The sequence below is a fragment of the Canis lupus genome, chromosome 6 (genome assembly GCF_003254725.2).
Source record: "Canis lupus dingo isolate Sandy chromosome 6, ASM325472v2, whole genome shotgun sequence".
NCBI lineage: Eukaryota > Metazoa > Chordata > Mammalia > Carnivora > Canidae > Canis > Canis lupus.
The window spans coordinates 23700955-23718091 of record NC_064248.1 but is presented as its reverse complement, the minus strand read 5'-3'; the positions used below and the strand labels follow the sequence as shown (position 1 = coordinate 23718091).

General features: G+C 38.2%; 1 protein-coding gene across 9 annotated transcripts in view; it reads left to right on the top strand.

Moving 5' to 3' along the window:
* The window catches only part of LOC112640266 (phospholipid-transporting ATPase ABCA3-like), a 198259-nt gene that overhangs the window by 155 nt on the left and 180967 nt on the right, over window positions 1-17137 (top strand). For 7 of the 9 annotated variants that reach the window (XR_007411256.1, XR_007411255.1, XM_049111316.1 and 4 more), the window contains exons 2-5: window positions 10829-10892; window positions 11729-11834; window positions 12164-12416; window positions 15773-15900. Coding sequence is in view for 7 of the 9 variants with exons in the window: in XM_049111316.1 (XP_048967273.1) it covers window positions 11775-11834; window positions 12164-12416; window positions 15773-15900 (441 nt within the window). In the remaining 2 variants the exon portion in view is untranslated. Of the gene's footprint in view, window positions 1-1125; window positions 1263-10828; window positions 10893-11728; window positions 11835-12163; window positions 12417-15772; window positions 15901-17137 lie in introns of those variants that run through there. The other 2 variants (XM_049111312.1, XM_049111311.1) reach the window with 2 other exon arrangements.

The following is a 17137-nucleotide window of genomic DNA, read 5'->3' as shown; positions in this document are numbered from 1 at the left end:
GGCGTCTTCTCCCCAGATTCCCCGGGGAGGCAGGGGTGCTCCCCAGACTCCCCCGGAGGCCGACCCGCCAGCCTCATTCTTGAGTGCAGAGCCCGAAACCCCCCAAGCCCCAAATACGCGGGAACCCTCCACAGCGCTCCCTGCTGCGCTCCAAAATGACACCCCAGCCCCCCTGTACGTAACACACATATTCTAGTATGACTTGCACCCCACTATCGAATGTCAGGGGCCACCACACCCCGGTGTTGGCCCTCCATCCTCACAGGACCTCACTCCCGTCCTCTGCCTGTCCGGGTCCCCCTGCTCTGGGGCATGCATCCAGGGCTTCCCAGGGAGGAGAAAGTGCCCTCCGCGTCAAAGACACCAAAGCAAGCACAGGAAGTAAGAGATACTTCTCTGGACCCCCAAACAGAGAAGCTAAGAGCCTGAAGCCCAGGGGAGCGAAGGGAGAGGGGGAAGCTGGCTCCCCGCTGAACAGGGAGCTGGAGGTGGGGCTCCATCCTGGGACTCCAGGATCATGACCTGAGCAGAAGGCAGACCCTTAACAGACTGAGCCCCCACGTGTCCCTAACCAGAGCAAAATCAACAAAATTTTATTTTGACTGTTGCAAGTACTTGAAAGGCAGGGCTCTGGAGGCACCTGTGGGTCTCGGCCTGCTGAGTCCAGAACCTATGTGCTGTGTGACTGCCCCAGTCAGCACATGACTGGGGTACTTAAAAACAAGATGTGTTTCTCACAGTAGGACACTCTGAGTAACTTCCTGAGGCTGGGAAGTCTCAAAGCTTCATACAGGTCCCGTGTGTGGTGAGAGCCTGATTTCTGATTCACAGACAGGCCTCTTCTCACTGTGTCCTTCACAGGGTGGAGGGAGCAAGGGAGCTCCCTGGGGCCTGTGTCTTAAGGGCATTAATGGCATTCATCAGGGCTCCATCCTCATGACCTAATGGGGCTAGGATTTCAACATACAAACCTGGGGAGGCAAGGAGGACACGGACGTTCAGGTTACAGCAATGTCTCAAGGTAAATGTTTGATTTCACCGAACTTGTTTCATCATCTAAAAGAAACTGGACACTACTTGTACCCATTTCTGAGGTGATTAGAATATTTCAACTGACGGAACACAGTAACGGTCCGATAAATACAGGAAAGGAACATGGAAGTTAAGTGCTGACGGAAGCTCACATGTCTTAGTTTTCGTCTGCCAAAGCAAGAATTGCACTGAACTAAGTTAAACAGGCAAGGAAGACTCCATGCAAGGAGGTCAGTCTGAGCTCAGTTCTGCTGAAACAAAGGGTGGGAGGGTGTGTGAGGGCTGAGTGAGACAATGGGAGTGCCCTGGAGGACTGTAGAGGGGAGGTGGACCTGTAGAACACATTGAGTAACTTGCTGAAGTTTGTTCCTGTGGTTCTGCAATCAGGCCATGTGTGCTTGCTGGTTGTTGCCTGTTAGAAGCTAGCTCCTGCCCTCCCACAGAGACTGGGAATAGGGGTGCTATCTTCCTTGAGGATTACATTATTTCAAAGGATGGCTCCCAGGTCCTTGCTAAAGACAGTTTGGAATTACAAAAGAGGAAAGAGGCTTGGAAAAAGAGCTACTTATGTTTTAAACAGAGAAAGGAAGTGTAATTACAGGTTTTCTAAAGCAGATGCCCAGAGAAAAGGGTGATCAGGACCTAGAGCCAGGGGGAGCCTGTCTAAACATTAGTCCAGCTCAGGAACATTCAGGCCATCTTGATCACGTCATTTTATGCAAAGTAGGCAGAAGATTTAAAAGGAAAGATACCTCTGTTTTGGCAGAATTAAGAAAGCTGCTGTGTTTCATTCAGAACAGCTTGGTGCTTTTCAGAACAGGAAGTGTAGTGACTGTAAATCTCATCTGTAAGCAGTGTAATGGCTTCATTTTCAGTAACCCTGTTTAATTGTTTTTTAGAGCCCACACATCAATAGGTTGCCTAAATTTTTTAGACCCCTAGGTTCATGGCTATCCTACTACCTCCCCCTTTCTTTCCCACCCTAGTGTTGCATCCAGGTTTGCGGGGACAGGAGCGGGAGTGCATCTAGTATTCAGGGCCAGTATATCATGAGTGAACCCGTTCCTTGTCTGGCTCTGTGGAGTCGGACTTCTTCAGCTGGAAAATTCTCCCAGATCTGTCTTGGAGATGGTAAAGGAGGTGGGATGACAGGATATAATGAAGCCTTTTCCTCTTTGTGCATCATTTCAATTCATTTGTGTTACCTAGAAAGGACAAATGATAAGAACTAGACTTTGTCCTTTTAGGCTCAGGTATTTCTCTCTCTCTCCTTTGAGACAAAAAGAAAAAAAAAAGTTGAATGGGGGATACTAAGATTGTACTTAGGTGCAAACTTATAGTTAGTATTTCAAAATATTACCCACTATGAGAGCAAGAGGAAAAAGGTCTTGGGGCAGTCAGTTCTTCAGGTACTTCTTCACAGATTTCTAACCCCCAACATGTGAAGAAGTAATTGAAAAAATGATACAGGTGCATTGTATAGAATTCAAATCTTATCAACATAACAAATTATAGAATGTGTGAATCTCCTATATTTCACTCTTGAAAGACAAATACTGTCAACACATTGGAGTATATTCTGCCATTTTTCTTACATATTTTTACAAAAAAGTATTTATATTATATAGAATGTTTTTCATCTTTTCCCCTTACGTGATATATTATCCTCCCATGAAAGTACAATTTTTTATCCTCCTCCTTGAAGCAAATGAATAGGATTTCATTGAAGGAATTGCCATTATGTATTCATTGTTTCCATTTTATCTTACTATTTCCAGTGTTCTGAATGATTATCTTTCTTATGAATATTTGTTTTGCTGTGGTTTTGTTCTAGGAACTGCTTCTGTGGGGGGGGGGGGTTCTCTTTAAGACTTTAATCAGCAGAAATCAGTGACATTTCTCTACACTAACAATGAGACTGAAGAAAGAGAAATTAAGGAGTCAATCCCATTTACAATTGCACCCCAAAGCATAAGATACCTAGGAATAAACCTAACTAAGGAAGTAAAGGTCTATACCCTAAAAACTACAGAACACTTCTGAAATAAATTGAGGAAGATACTAAGAGATGGAAAAATATTCCATGCTCATGGATTGGAAGAATTAATATTGTGGAAATGTCAATGTTACCCAGGGAAATTTACACATTTAATGACATCCCTATCAAAATACCATGGACTTTCTTCAGAGAGTTGGAAAAAAATCATCTTAAGATTTGTTTGGGATCAGAAAAGACCCTGAATAGCCAGGGGATATTAAAAAAGAAAACCATAGCTGGGGGCATCACAATGCCAGATTTCAGGTTGTACTACAAAGCTGTGGTCATCAAGACAGTGTGGTACTGGCAGAAAAACAGACACATAGATCAATGGAACAGAATAGAGAATCCGAGGGATCCCTGGGTGGCGCAGCGGTTTGGCGCCTGCCTTTGGCCCAGGGCGCGATCCTGGAGATCCGGGATCGAATCCCACATCAGGCTCCCGGTGCATGGAGCCTGCTTCTCTCTCTGCTCTCTCTCTCGCTCTCTCTCTGTGACTATCATAAATGAATAAAAAATAAAAAATAAAAAATAAAAAAAAATAAAAAAAAAAAGAATAGAGAATCCGGAAGTGGACCCTCAACTCTATGGTCAACTAATATTCGACAAATGAGGGAGGACTATCCACTGGAAGAAAGACAGTCTATTCAATAAATGGTGCTGGGAAAATTGGACATCCACATGCAGAAGAATGAAACTAGACCACTCTCTTTCACCATACACAAAGATAAACTCAAAATGGATGAAAGATCTTAATGTGAGACAAGATTCCATCAAAATCCTAGAGGAGAACACAGGCAACACCCTTTTTGAACTTGGCCACAGTAACTTCTTGCAAGACATCCATGAAGGCAAGAGAAACAAAAGCAAAAATTAACTATTGGGACTTCATCAAGTTAAGAAGCTTTTGCACTGTATTTTTTCAATTAATCAATGTATTATAGTGTTCAGTACTGGTCTTCCACCTCTTTGGTTAAATTTATTCTAAGGTATTTTATTCTATTTGATACAGTTGTAAATGGGATTATTTTCATGATCTCTCTCTTTCTTGTTTATTGTCAATGTATAGAAATGCAACAGATTTTTATATATTTATTTTGTGTCCTGCAGCTTTACTGAATTCATTTATTCTGTTTTAGTGGAGTCTTTAGGGTTTTTTAAATATGTGGCACCATATCATCTGCAAAATGTGACAGTTTTCTTTCTTTCAAATTTAAATTCCTTTGATTTACTTTTCTTGTGTGATTGCTGTGGTTTCCAATGCTATGCTGAATAAAAGTGGGTATAGTGAGTATCCTTGTTTTGTTCCTGATCTTTTAGCTTTTCACAATTAGTATGATATTAGCTGTGGATTAGTCATATATGGCCTTTATTATGTTGAGGTATGTTCCCTCTGTTTTCATTTTGTTGAGATTTTTTTTTTAGCATAAATGATTGTTAAATTTTCTTAGGTGTTTTTCTGCATCTATTGGGGTGATCGTATTTTTTTTATCATATCGTTTTCATCTTTATTTTGTTAATATGTTATATCACATTGATTGATTTGCAGATGTTGAACCATCCTTGCATCCCTAGAATAAATCCCACTTGATCATGGTATTTGATCCTTTTAATGTATTACTGAATTTGGTTTGCTAATATTTTGTTCAGGATTTTTATATCTATGTTTATCTGGGATATTAGCCTTTAATTTTCTCTTTTTTGTGATGTGCTTGTCTGGTTTTGATACAGAGTAATGAAGGTCTTTTTAAATAAGTTTGAAAGTGCTCCTTCTCTTCAGTTCTTTGGAAGAGTTTGAAAAGGATAAGTATTAATTCTTCTTTCATAGTTTGTTAGAATTCACCAGTGAAGCTATTTCTGGAGTTTTGTTTGTTAGGAGGTTTTTTATTACTAATTCAATCTTTTTGTAATAATTGGTCTGTTCAGACTTATCTATTCATAGTTCAGTCTTGGAAGATTGTAAGTTTCTAGGAGCTTACTTTTTCTGGGTTGTTCAGTTTATTGGTATATAATTTTCCATACTGGTTATGATCCTTTGTATTTCTGTGGTATCAGTTGTAAATTTTCTTATTTCATTTATGATTTTATCTGCACCCTCTCTCTTTTTCTTGGTGAGTCTAGCTAAAGGTTTTGTCAATTTTATCCTTTCAAAGAGCTAGCTCTTAGTTTCATTGATCTTTGCAATTGTCTTTTTAGTCTTTCATTTATTTTAATTATAATCCTTATTATCTCCTTTATTGTAATTTTGATCTTTGTTTATTCTTTTTTTGAAGTTTATTTAGTTGTAAAATTAGCATGTTTATTTAAGATATCTCTTATTTCTTGAGATAGGCCTATATTACTATGAACTTCCCTTTAAAACCACTTTTACTTCATATCATAGGTTTTGGTGTATTATAATTGTTTTCATTTGTCCTCTGGGTATTTTTTTTAATTTCTCCTTTGATTTCTTCTCTAAACTAGCTGTTGATGAGTAATATGTTGTTTAATCTCCCTTATTTGTATTTTTCTCATTTCTCTCTCGTAACTGATTTTAGTTTTATACCATGGTGTTAAAAAAGATGCTTGATATGATTTCACTTTTCTTTAATTTATTGAGACTGGTTTTGTAGTTTAACTTGTGATCTATTCTAGAGAGTATTCCATGTGCACCTGAGAAGAATGTGTATTCTGCTGCTTTTGGATGGAATATTATATATATATATATAAAATATTTGATGTAATGTGTTAAGGTGTTTCCTTATGAGTTTTATGTCTGAATGACCTATACATGAGGTGCTAAAATCCATATTGCTGTCATTTTTCTCCTTTAAATCTGTTAATATTTGCTTTATATATTTTGATGCTCTGATGTTGGGTGTATATATATTTATAAATGTTTTCTTTCCTTGATGGATTGACTTTTATCATTATATACTGTCCCTCACTGTCTTTTATTATAGTCTTCATTTTAAAGTCTGGTTTTTTTAATGATTTATTTTTTTAAGTAGACTCCACATCCATTGTGGGGTTTGAACTCATAACCCCAAGATCAAAAGTCATATTCTCTACCAACTGAGCCAGTCAGGTGCCCTTAAAGTCTATTTTGACTAATATAAGGATAGCTACATCGGCTTTCTTTTTATGTCCATTTACATGGAATATCTTTTCCCATCCCTTCACTTTTATTGTCTATCCTTCTTAAGTGAGCCACTTGTAGGCAGTATATAGGCATATATGTCTCTCTCTCTCTTTTTTTTATACAGTCAACCATTCTGTGTCTTTGATTAGAGAATTTAGCCCATTTATTTTAAAGTAATTATTGGTAGGTATGTACTTGTTGCCATTTTGCTAATTGTTTTCTGGTTTCTCTCTGTTCTGTTCTTCTTCTCTTTATCTCTTTTCTGACAGTTCAATGACTTTTTTTTTAGTGTTTAGATTCCTTTTTCATTTTCTTACTCTAAGGTTTTGTTTTGTGGTTACTGGGTCAAAAATGTCATCCTGTGTATAACAATCTATTTTAATTTGTTAGCAACTTAAATTTGAACACATTCCAAAACTACATTTTTTACTCTTTTCCTTTTTTATTTTTGTCACTTTTTATATCTTTTATATTTGTGTCTCTTAACTATTGTAGTTTTCATTAACTTTATACATTTGTCTTTTAACCTTCTTGAATAGCTTTTATAAGTGATCAGTCCACTAACTTTACTATGTATTAGGTGAAACAGCTACTGAAGGAGTGGCTTTATTTATGTAATGATCCTCATCCTCCAACTTTGACCTGGATCTCTCAAATATTTATGATTATCTAAACCACTTGATTTATTCTTGATATGCCTTTGATTAAGGTACACCAAGACCATCCATGATCCAAGAGAAGAAATCTCATTTAGCACCTACTTTGAGGCTGATTGGAAGCCAAGTCTAGGCAGCAGCTTTTAAAGTATACAAATATGTACAGTTCTGTGGGACCACAGTAATAATCTCTGCTGGCCTCCAGACCAGGAGATCAGGAAGTATCATACCCCTGAGCCACAGTTGTAAAAATTGAGATTCCAATGAGTGTATAAGCTTCTTTCTGGTAAATCTCATTGAACTGTGAAAAGGATAAGGGAATGCACAAGAATGGTGTTCTCCCTGCTTATATTCCCCGGGACCACCTATACTTAGCCTCTTAGTGTATGAAACCTGAAGTCTGTCTCTCAGATTGAAATTCCAGATTAAGTAAATAAACCTGTTTTGCAGGACGACTAGGGTTGTGTTTCAGTCTGCTTTCTGTGCAGTGCCCTGGGAATGGTGATCTACGAAGAACTGTCTTTCCATGGAGCTCTGGAACACCAGGGCCCTCTTGGCCACCAGGGTCAGGCAACTGAGGGGTGACTCCTTGTGGATTGCACGCTCCTGCTGACTTTAGCATGGCAGCTGGAGATCATCTAGGGTAGGACATACTTTCTGGTTTCAGAAAGGCAGCAGGAAAATGCGTTGGCTTCATCAGTGCAACTGAAGAGTGCCTTATCTTTGTATGCATGCTGGCTTTAAGTTGGGAGTGGGACAAATACCGTAACTGCGTGTACTCACCAATCCCAGCCAGAGTGAAGGGGAATGTTGCAGCTACCCTGCTTGCAGACTTTAGCTGGGAGAGAGAACTCTGACTGTTTGTGCTTGCCTGCATCACCCATGCAATGGAGGAGTGCTGCATCTGCAGGTACTGTCTGGCCTCAGCAAGTGCTGTGACTGCTCACCCTCCCCCGCCCCAGCAAGGTGGTTGGGGATGCTGTGTCCAAGCTCACCTACCTGTGCTAGCAGGCTATGTGGAGAGTGAGGCAATGGCATCTGCCTGTGCCTCTGTCTCTGGGGTACATCTCAACTCTCCCCTGCCCCTCCAGCTGATGCCCCGTGATATGAAAATGAATCTCTTTCACATTTGGTCTAAGGATTTTTCATACTACTATTCTTTCACTGGGTCTCAGGGCCAGTGAGACCATATGCAAGCACTCCAAGAGGGAACCTGTTTCTTACAGCACTTCAGGACCCCTGGATGTCAGTCCCATTGGTTTTCCAAGCCAGACATTCTGAGAGCTCATATCTCCAATGCAGATCCCAGGGGTCAGGATGCCCAGTGTAGGGTACCAACCCCTTGCTCCTCTGAGAGAAACACCTATCTGGTGATATCCTTCCCTATGTATATTGCCATGCCAGAATGGAGTTTTTTGTGAGTCTTTGTTTCTGATTCTTTACCCCTTTCAATGTGGTCCTTACATCCTTTGTTATGAAAAGCAGTTCATCTAGTTTCTGAGTTTTTTCAGAGAGAAATTACCCATATATAGCTGTAGATTTGGTATGTCTGTGGAAGGGGGTGAATTCAGAATCTTCCTTCACTGCCGTCTTGGGACTACTCTATTCTGACAGTCCATTGACCTCACTTCTTTTATACTAATTCTTCCTTCTTTTTGATTGAGTCTGCTGTTGAAGGTTTCTATTGAATTCTTCAGTTCAGTCATTATGTTCTTCAACTCTGAGATTTTGGGGGTGGGATGTGGGGTAGTAGTTTTTACTTTTTTTTTTTTTTTTTTTTTTAGTTTTTACTTTTTTATGTAACTTTTTATTTTGTTTGTGTGTTGTTTTCTTAATTTAGTCGTATATGTGTGTTTATTGTAGTTCACTGAATTTAAGAGATTATTTTGAATTCTTTGTCAGACACTTGATAGACCGCCTATTTTTAGTTAGTCATTGGAGTTTTATTTTCCTTTGGTGTTGTTATGTTTCCTTGATTATTCATAATCCTTGTGGCCTTGTATCTGTGTCTGACATTTTAGGAAGTAGGTACTTCTTCCAGTCTTTACAGACCTGCTTTGTCAGGCTAAACCCTTCACCAGTTAGCCAGTCCAGAGTTTCTGGGTGGGTCATCTGGTGGTGTCCACAAATGGGCAGTCCGCAAATGGGGTAGGCTGATCTGGTGTCTAGGTCAGCAGTTGTAAAGGCCTGGTATTTGGGTACATGGGAACCTGCCTGGTACCTAGTTCTATGGGGGCAGGCTTGGCACTTGAATCTTTGGTAACAGACCTGGGACCTGAGTCCATGTGGGTAAAACTAGATCCTGGAGCCATCCAGCACCCTGGACCACTGTGGTGAGCCTAGTGACAGGTCCATGGGGACTGGTCTGGTACTGAAACAGGTCAGAAGCCTGGTTTCACGGAAGCCAGCCTGGAGACTGGAGCCATAGGTACTGGCTGGGCAGTAGGGTGACCTGGAAATCTTGACCATAGGGGTCTGTCTATAACCTCAGAGTGCAACGTGGAGGTTGAGTCTGTGGGGATTGATATGGCCCTGGGGTGGGCCGGGTACCTGGGTCCATGAGAGCTGGTCTGGTGATGGGGTAAACCAGAAGCCCAAATCTCTGGGAACTAGGATGTGATTTAGGTCCACAGAGGCCAGTCTGGTGCCCACCTGGAACCTGGGTTTATAAGGAACTGATTGGAGCCATAGGAGCCACCATGATCATAGAATTGGCCAGCATTGGGGTTATCTAGGAGCCTGGGTTTACAGGATCCCACCAGGTGCGTGGTGCTGTGAAGCTGGCTGGCATCAGGATGGACTAGGAATCTCCTGCTATGGGAGCTGGCTGGTGCTAGAGTAGACCCGGAAGGTAGGTTTCTGGGAGTCCACTGGGAGCCTGGTGCTGTGATAGCCACGTAGGGACAATCATAAGATGGAGATTACAGGGGATCCCTGGGTGGCGCAGCGGTTTGGCGCCTGCCTTTGGCCCGGGGCGCGATCCTGGAGACCCGGGATCGAATCCCACATCAGGCTCCCGGTGCATGGAGCCTGCTTCTCCCTCTGCCTGTGTCTCTGCCTCTCTCTCTCTCTGTGACTATCATAAATAAATAAAAATTAAAAAAAAAAAAAAAAGATGGAGATTACATCTTCAGCATATAGGAAGTTTAAAACTTTATATATACATGTAGAAATAAATATATTGTACATAATATGTGGTTTCAGTTATAGTGCTATATATATATTCCATGCAAGGACTTTATGTGCACCTTATCTTAATAATTGTTCAATTTATAAAATTCATATTTTGGTATTATAGATATATTCAGGGAAAAAAGCCATAAAATACTGTGTATTTTAGGGATTTCAAGACATTTTCTTACAGAAAGCCGGAAAAAAAAAAAAAAAAAAAAACCTCAGCCATTCTCTGAACATACCTTATAGTTTTATGCTATCTTGCCTTTCTTCTCATCATTTTCTCTGTTTATTGAAATCTAATTTATTCTTTTGGTTCCTAATTGAGTTCTGCCAGTTCTAATAAACCTACCACGAGCTAATATAATGAATTAGCTTTTCTTTCTGTATTTTTGAGCTGTCTTTACTCACATTTCCCACATTCTGTTGTGTATTTTCAGTATTGTTTTAGGAAGCAGGTGTGACTCTCAGTTCATAAATTATGAATGAAATTGGATATAAAAACACTGTATAGGGGTGCCTGGGTGGCTCAGTTGGTTAAGCGTCTGCCTTTGACTTAGGTCATGACTGAGTCCTGGGATTGAGCCCCATGCTTGCTGAGCAGGCAATCTGCTTCTCCCTCTGCCTCCCCCTTTCCCCACCGCTCATGGTCTCGCTCTGCTCTCTCAAATAAAATAAATAATATCTTTAAAAAATTATGTATTTTCAAGTTTTCTTTATTGTACAATATATAATATATATAAGACTATTTATATGAGCAATATAAAATATATAATAAAAAAGAAATTCCTACTCATCTTTTTACAGTATTAAATAAGAACATCTCTAGGAATTTAGAACCACTTATTGTATTAGCCTCTCCAAACAGTCTGTAAGTATTCTGATATTTGGAATAATCCTTTCCTTGCTTCAGTATACTTCCTATGAATGTATTCCCTTTTTTAAGATTTATGTGTTTATTAGAAATAAAGAGTGAACAAGCAGGAGGAAGGGTGAGGGAGAGGGAGAGAAAGAATCTCAATCTAACTTCCTGGGTCTCCATCTCAAGATCCTGAGATTATGACCTGAATCAAAACCAAGAGTTGGATGTTCAATTGACTGAGCCACCCAAGCACCCCCTGTGAATGTATTCTTAATCACTAGGTGCTGGAGTTTTACCTTTTGAACTTCAGCTAAGTGAGATCCTAATGAACATACTCTTCTTGGACTTGATTTTTATGGGTCAGTACTATGTTGGGATATTTATTTATACTGTGTGTAATTGTAGTTCATCCCTGTCATTGATTTTCAGTATTCTATTGTATGAATATACTACAGTTTCCATTCCACTGTTGACTTTTGGGTTGTTTTTAGGTTTTTTATATTATAAATAGTTATATTAAGTGTACTTATGAATATTTTTCTTGTGTGTACATATGTTTTATTTGGATAAATATATCATTATGAAACCATTCTCACCATCATTCTGTGAAAGAATTAGGATTCAGCCCTAATACCCACAGACATATAACTATTTGGAGAAATGGAACCACATCTTACTTATATTTTAAACATATTAGAATCTCATCAGATATTAACTAAACTAATATAAAAATAGAAACTATTATTTTCTTTATTTCAAATATGCTACCAATATTTGAGGATGATTAAGAATGAAATTAGGAGAAAGAAATAATTCTGTTATTTGTTTGATGTTCACATTATTAGATAATATAAAACCTTTCACATACCCCTGGAGTTGAATTGTAGAAGAATGGATTTATTGACATTCAGCCAATTTGCTGTGCTCCTCTGGAAAAACTTTACCTTAAAGGTAGGTGAAGGCATCCATGTAAAATGTTCATAAATAGCTTTGTTTTTCAGTTCAGAGTTGTGGATGTGTCCGTCCATACATACTTTTTGAAAAAATCAATTCCAGAGCTATAGGTAGCTTTTCCTAATGTATAAAACTGACTTAATCAGTAGTATAGTATGACCTATAAGCAAGTTGGGAGGGGAGGAAGTAAAGGTGGGTACAAGATAGTCTAGGAAACACTTGGTTGCTCCAGAGTAAACTTGGCAGAAGTTTAATATCCTAGAGCTATCCATATGCATTGAATGTGTGTTTTTGAATTAACCATCATCTTTTTGTTTCTTTTCTAGAGGAGGCAGGTCTTTACTTTAATATTGGAAATCTTAACAGTACTGGTGTTTCCAGTGATGATTTTGCTATTCCGTAAACTTACTTCTATAAACGTTGTCGGACCTTACAATTATACTTCCCAGCCCATCAATACTTTGCCACCTTTCCTCAAAAATCCTGAAGATTGGGAATTGATTTATGTGCCTTCTAATATTGATGTTGTAAGTGAGATCACGGAGAGTATGAAGAGGAATCTGAACATCAGTGTAAAAGGTTATAAATTAAGGTTTTCTATAAAACTTATTAAATTGGTTTTCAATGGAGTAAATCAGTGTTTTAAAAAAGAATAAAATTAGAGAAATCGCACGTCCCAATTTTAAAACTTGCAATATAACTATAGTTGTGAAGACAGTGGGATATTGGTGGAGGGATAGATTCATAGATCATTGAAACAATACAGGCATACCACAGGGAGATATTGCAGGTTCAGTTTTAGACCACAGCAGTAAAGCAAATATCACAGTAAAACTAGTCAAATGAATTTTTTGGTTTCCCAGTGTGTATAAAAGTTATGTTTATGCTATACTGTAGTCTATTAAGTATGCAGTAGTATTATGTCTATAAAAGCTATGCATGCCTTAATTTAAAAATACTTTATTGCTAAAATTGCTAACCATTATCTGAGCTTTCAGCAATTCATAATCACTGATCACATATCACCATCAAATAATGATATGAAGGTTTGAAATACTGCAAGAATTACCAAAATGTGACATATAGACATGAAATGAGCAAATACGGTTGGAAAAATGGTATGAGTAGATTTGCTTGACTCAGTGTTGCCCCAAACCTTCAAATTTTATAAAACAGTTTCTGCAAAGTGCAATAAAGCAAGTTATACCTGTGGAGAACACAGAGAACTATACAAATATGCCAAAATATTTTTTACAATAGTAGAAAGATAATCTTTTCAACAAATAATGCTAAACACTTGAACATCAGTAGCCAAAACAATGAAATTTCACACCTTAGATTAAAAGAATATATCAAAATGGATCGCAGATCTATAAGTAAAATGATAAAACATTTAGGCAAGAACATAGGAGAAAGTCTTTGTAACTTTGTAGAGTTAGTTGAAGAATTCTTAGGCATCATTCATGAAAGAAAAAATGAAAAATTGGACTTCTGATGTATAATGTTATTAGTGGCTGCTGTTGGGGTTAAAATATGCATGCATAATTTTTCACAACTTAGAATTTTTGCTATTTTATTTTAATGGCAATGTTTACCAGTATATAGGTCCCTTTATAGTTCTCTCTTTAGGTTGTAGTTTTCACATCTATATAAGTTGAAAACTATACCAGAAAGTGCTACAATTTACACACATATTTTAAAGAACTTAAAGCTATTTACCCAGATATTTACCATAGCTCTTGCTTGTAACTTCATTTTTGAAGTTCCAAGTTTCCTCCTTCTGTCATTTTTCCTTCTTTCTGAAGAACTTTAACAATTTTTTAGAGCAGGTCTACTGGCAATGAGTTTTCTTTGTTTCCTTCATCTATGAATGTTTTTAATTCATCTTCATTCTTGAAGACTATTTTCATTTGATATAAAATTTTGAGTTGGTCCTTTCAGCATCTAAAAAGTATTTGCCAGTTTCTCTGACCTCTTTGGTTTTTGCATTTGAATCTGCATTTGAATCCTTGTTTTTTTATAGGTAACATATCACTTCTCTCTGGCTGTTTTCAAGATATTTTCTGTCTTTGTCAAAACTATGATTATGTCCCGAGTGTGGATTTCTTTTGGTTTATTCTGTTAGGGGGTTCTCTGAGCATTTTGAATCTGTAGTTTCTATCTTTCACCAAATTTGGGGAGCTTTTAACAATTATTTCTCAAAGTTGTATTGTCCCAGAAGTTATTGAGGATCTATTCAAATTTTTTTCCCATTTTTTTTCTGTCTCTTGTTCAGTTAGGTAATGTCTATTGATTTATCTTCACTCCTTCCTCTGTTATCTCTATACAGCTACATTCAAATGAGTCAGTTTTTTTTTTTTAAGCACCGTTTGAAGTGATCTCTACCTCCTGATTTATCTTATTTTGAGATATCTTTTTGTGGGCTCCTGGCTGGCTCAGTTGGCAGATAGAGCCTGTGACTCTTGACCTCAGGGTTGTGAGTTTAAGCCCCACATTGGTGTGGAGCCTACTAAATAAAAAAAGAAAAGAACTGTTAAACAGCTTGTTGAGATCTAAGCCACATACCACATATTCACTCATTTAAAGCATACGATTCAGTGACTCTTGTATATTCAGAGTTGCATATCCATTACCACAATCAATTTTAGAGCATTTTCATGACCAAAAATAAATCCTATAACTTTTAGCCATGACTCTACAATTTCCCATCCCACCGAGATTAGGAAAACACTAATCTACTTTCTGTCTCTATAGATTTGCATATCATAAACCTTTACTGTCAATGGTTTATATATAAGCCTTTCTCTTTTTTTAAGATTTATTTATTCATGAAAGACAGAGAGAGGCAGAGATACAAGCAGAAGGAGAAGCAGGCTCCCTGCAGGGAACCCAATGCAGGACTTGATCCTAGGACCTCCGGGATCATGCCCTGAGTGGAAGGCAGACACTCAACCACTGAGCCACCCAGGCGCCCCTATATATAAACTCTTCATATAAATTTTATATACCTGGAAGTTGGGATCATTTGTGACTGGCTTTTTTCACTTAGCATGTTTTCAAGTTCATCTATGTTGTAGTTTGTATCAACACTTCATTTCTTTTCATTGTCAAGTAATAGCCCATTATATGAATATACTGTGTTCACCTGGTATATCCTTTATCATTTGGCAGACAGTTGGGCTAAATCCACGTTTTGGCTTACAACTAATACTGTTATGAGCATTCATCTCTAAGGTATATGTAGACATGTGTTTTCACTTCTTTTGAGTATATACCTAAGAGTGGAATGAATATGTCATGTGGTAACTATGTTTAACTTTTTGAGGAACTACCAAAAGTTGTTATCTAAAGTTGTTCTATTTTATATTCTGGTCAGCAATGCATGAAGGTTCCAGTTTTTCCATATTCTCACCAGCACTTGTTATCATCTTTTTTATTATAACTATGAATTGGTATCTCATTGTGATTTTGATTTGCATTTCCCTTATGACTAATGGCTTGTCTTCATATATATTTTATAATTATTATTTAAAACTAGAGTGAAGTTTTTTTTTTTAATTTTTATTTATTTATGATGGTCACACAGAGAGAGAGAGAGAGAGAGAGAGAGAGAGACTGAGAGAGGCAGAGACATAGGCAGAGGGAGAAGCAGGCTCCATGCACCGGGAGCCCGATGTGGGATTCGATCCCGGGTCTCCAGGATTGCGCCCTGGGCCAAAGGCAGGCGCTAAACCGCTGCGCCACCCAGGGATCCCCTAAAGTGAAGTTTTATACTTAACATTGTTTTGAACCCTCAATAACCATTAAGTAGTTGTGATACTTGGAAAACACTGTTTTTAAATTTATAATACTGGGATAAGCTTTTATCCATGTATCTCCCCTTCAGTGGAATATAAATTTTTTCTATTGTAATGAACAATTTATCCTTTTTACAGTTCGAGGGTTTGCTTCAGAAATAGAGTTTGAGAGGTACATTGAATATGACTATGGATCTCATAAAGTACTGGCTGCCATCATTTTTGACTGTAACTTCAAAAGCAGCAGTGACCCTCTGCCACTTCAGGTGAGAACATTTTATTTAGAGTTTTCTAAATACACAGTTTTCTAGTAGTTGTGCTAACAATTTCTAGAATTTTAATGACTTTGCTATTACTAACCCTATTTTATGGATGAAGCAACCAATGTTCCCAAGATCAAACTACTAGTATATGATAGAGCAAGAATGTGAATCCAGATCTGAGTAACTAATTTCTGTGCTACTAATTAACTGTTACACTATGATAAGGAAAGAACTGTACACAGAAGGCCTTAGACTCATGGGAATCTTTGACTACTTAGGCATTGCTTCTAGATCTACAAAGAGTGGTGAAACAAGCTACGGAGCAGATGCATTTTCACTAACAAGGAATCAAGCATGGAAAAAAAGTCCTCTTTCTTCAAATGAAACACAGATATAAGTCCTTTCATAAATCACTAGAAAAAACTCTAAGCTTCAGCCACATTGATTCAGAACTAGGACATCCATAGGTGCTGAAAAAGCATCTGATTATAGCATAGCCCATGGGAAGGAGAAACTGGTGTCTGGTGTCTTTGAACTGGTGTCTGATTAGCAGATCTTGTTAGACATTCTATCCTGGTGGTGATAGAAATAAATAATCACCTATAATATCTACATGGAGGGATCCCTGGGTGGCGCAGCGGTTTGGCGCCTGCCTTTGGCCCAGGGCGCGATCCTGGAGACCCAGGATCGAATCCCACATCGGGCTCCCGGTGCATGGAGCCTGCTTCTCCCTCTGCCTGTGTCTCTCTCTCTCTCTCTCTCTCTCTCTCTCTCTGTGACTATCATAAATAAATAAAATAAAAATTAAAAAAAAAATCTACATGGAGCCAAACTCTATGTTTATAATGCAGATGCAGGTTAAGTAAAAGGCAAAATTAATAAAACCACTGATAGGATACTATATATTCTTTCCGTATGTCCCATCCTTCCATGACTCTATGCTTCTGTACCAGCTTCCATTTACTAAATCAGAATTATCCATATGCTGATAATGGATTTAGGCTCAACAGTATGCATTGGCTCAAAGTGTGTTAAGTGCCATTTCAAGTTTTATTCTCATTACTAATTGATTCTGCTTGTTTCCTCAAATATTTGTACTAGATTCCAGCTATTACCTTATGATAAACTGAAATAGGCTCACTGCCTGATGTAATAAAAGATTTCAGTAGGATCCTATCTCCTAGCATAATTGACAAAATGAATAGGGTAAAATGGAAAATTATCTGTCACACAAAGATCC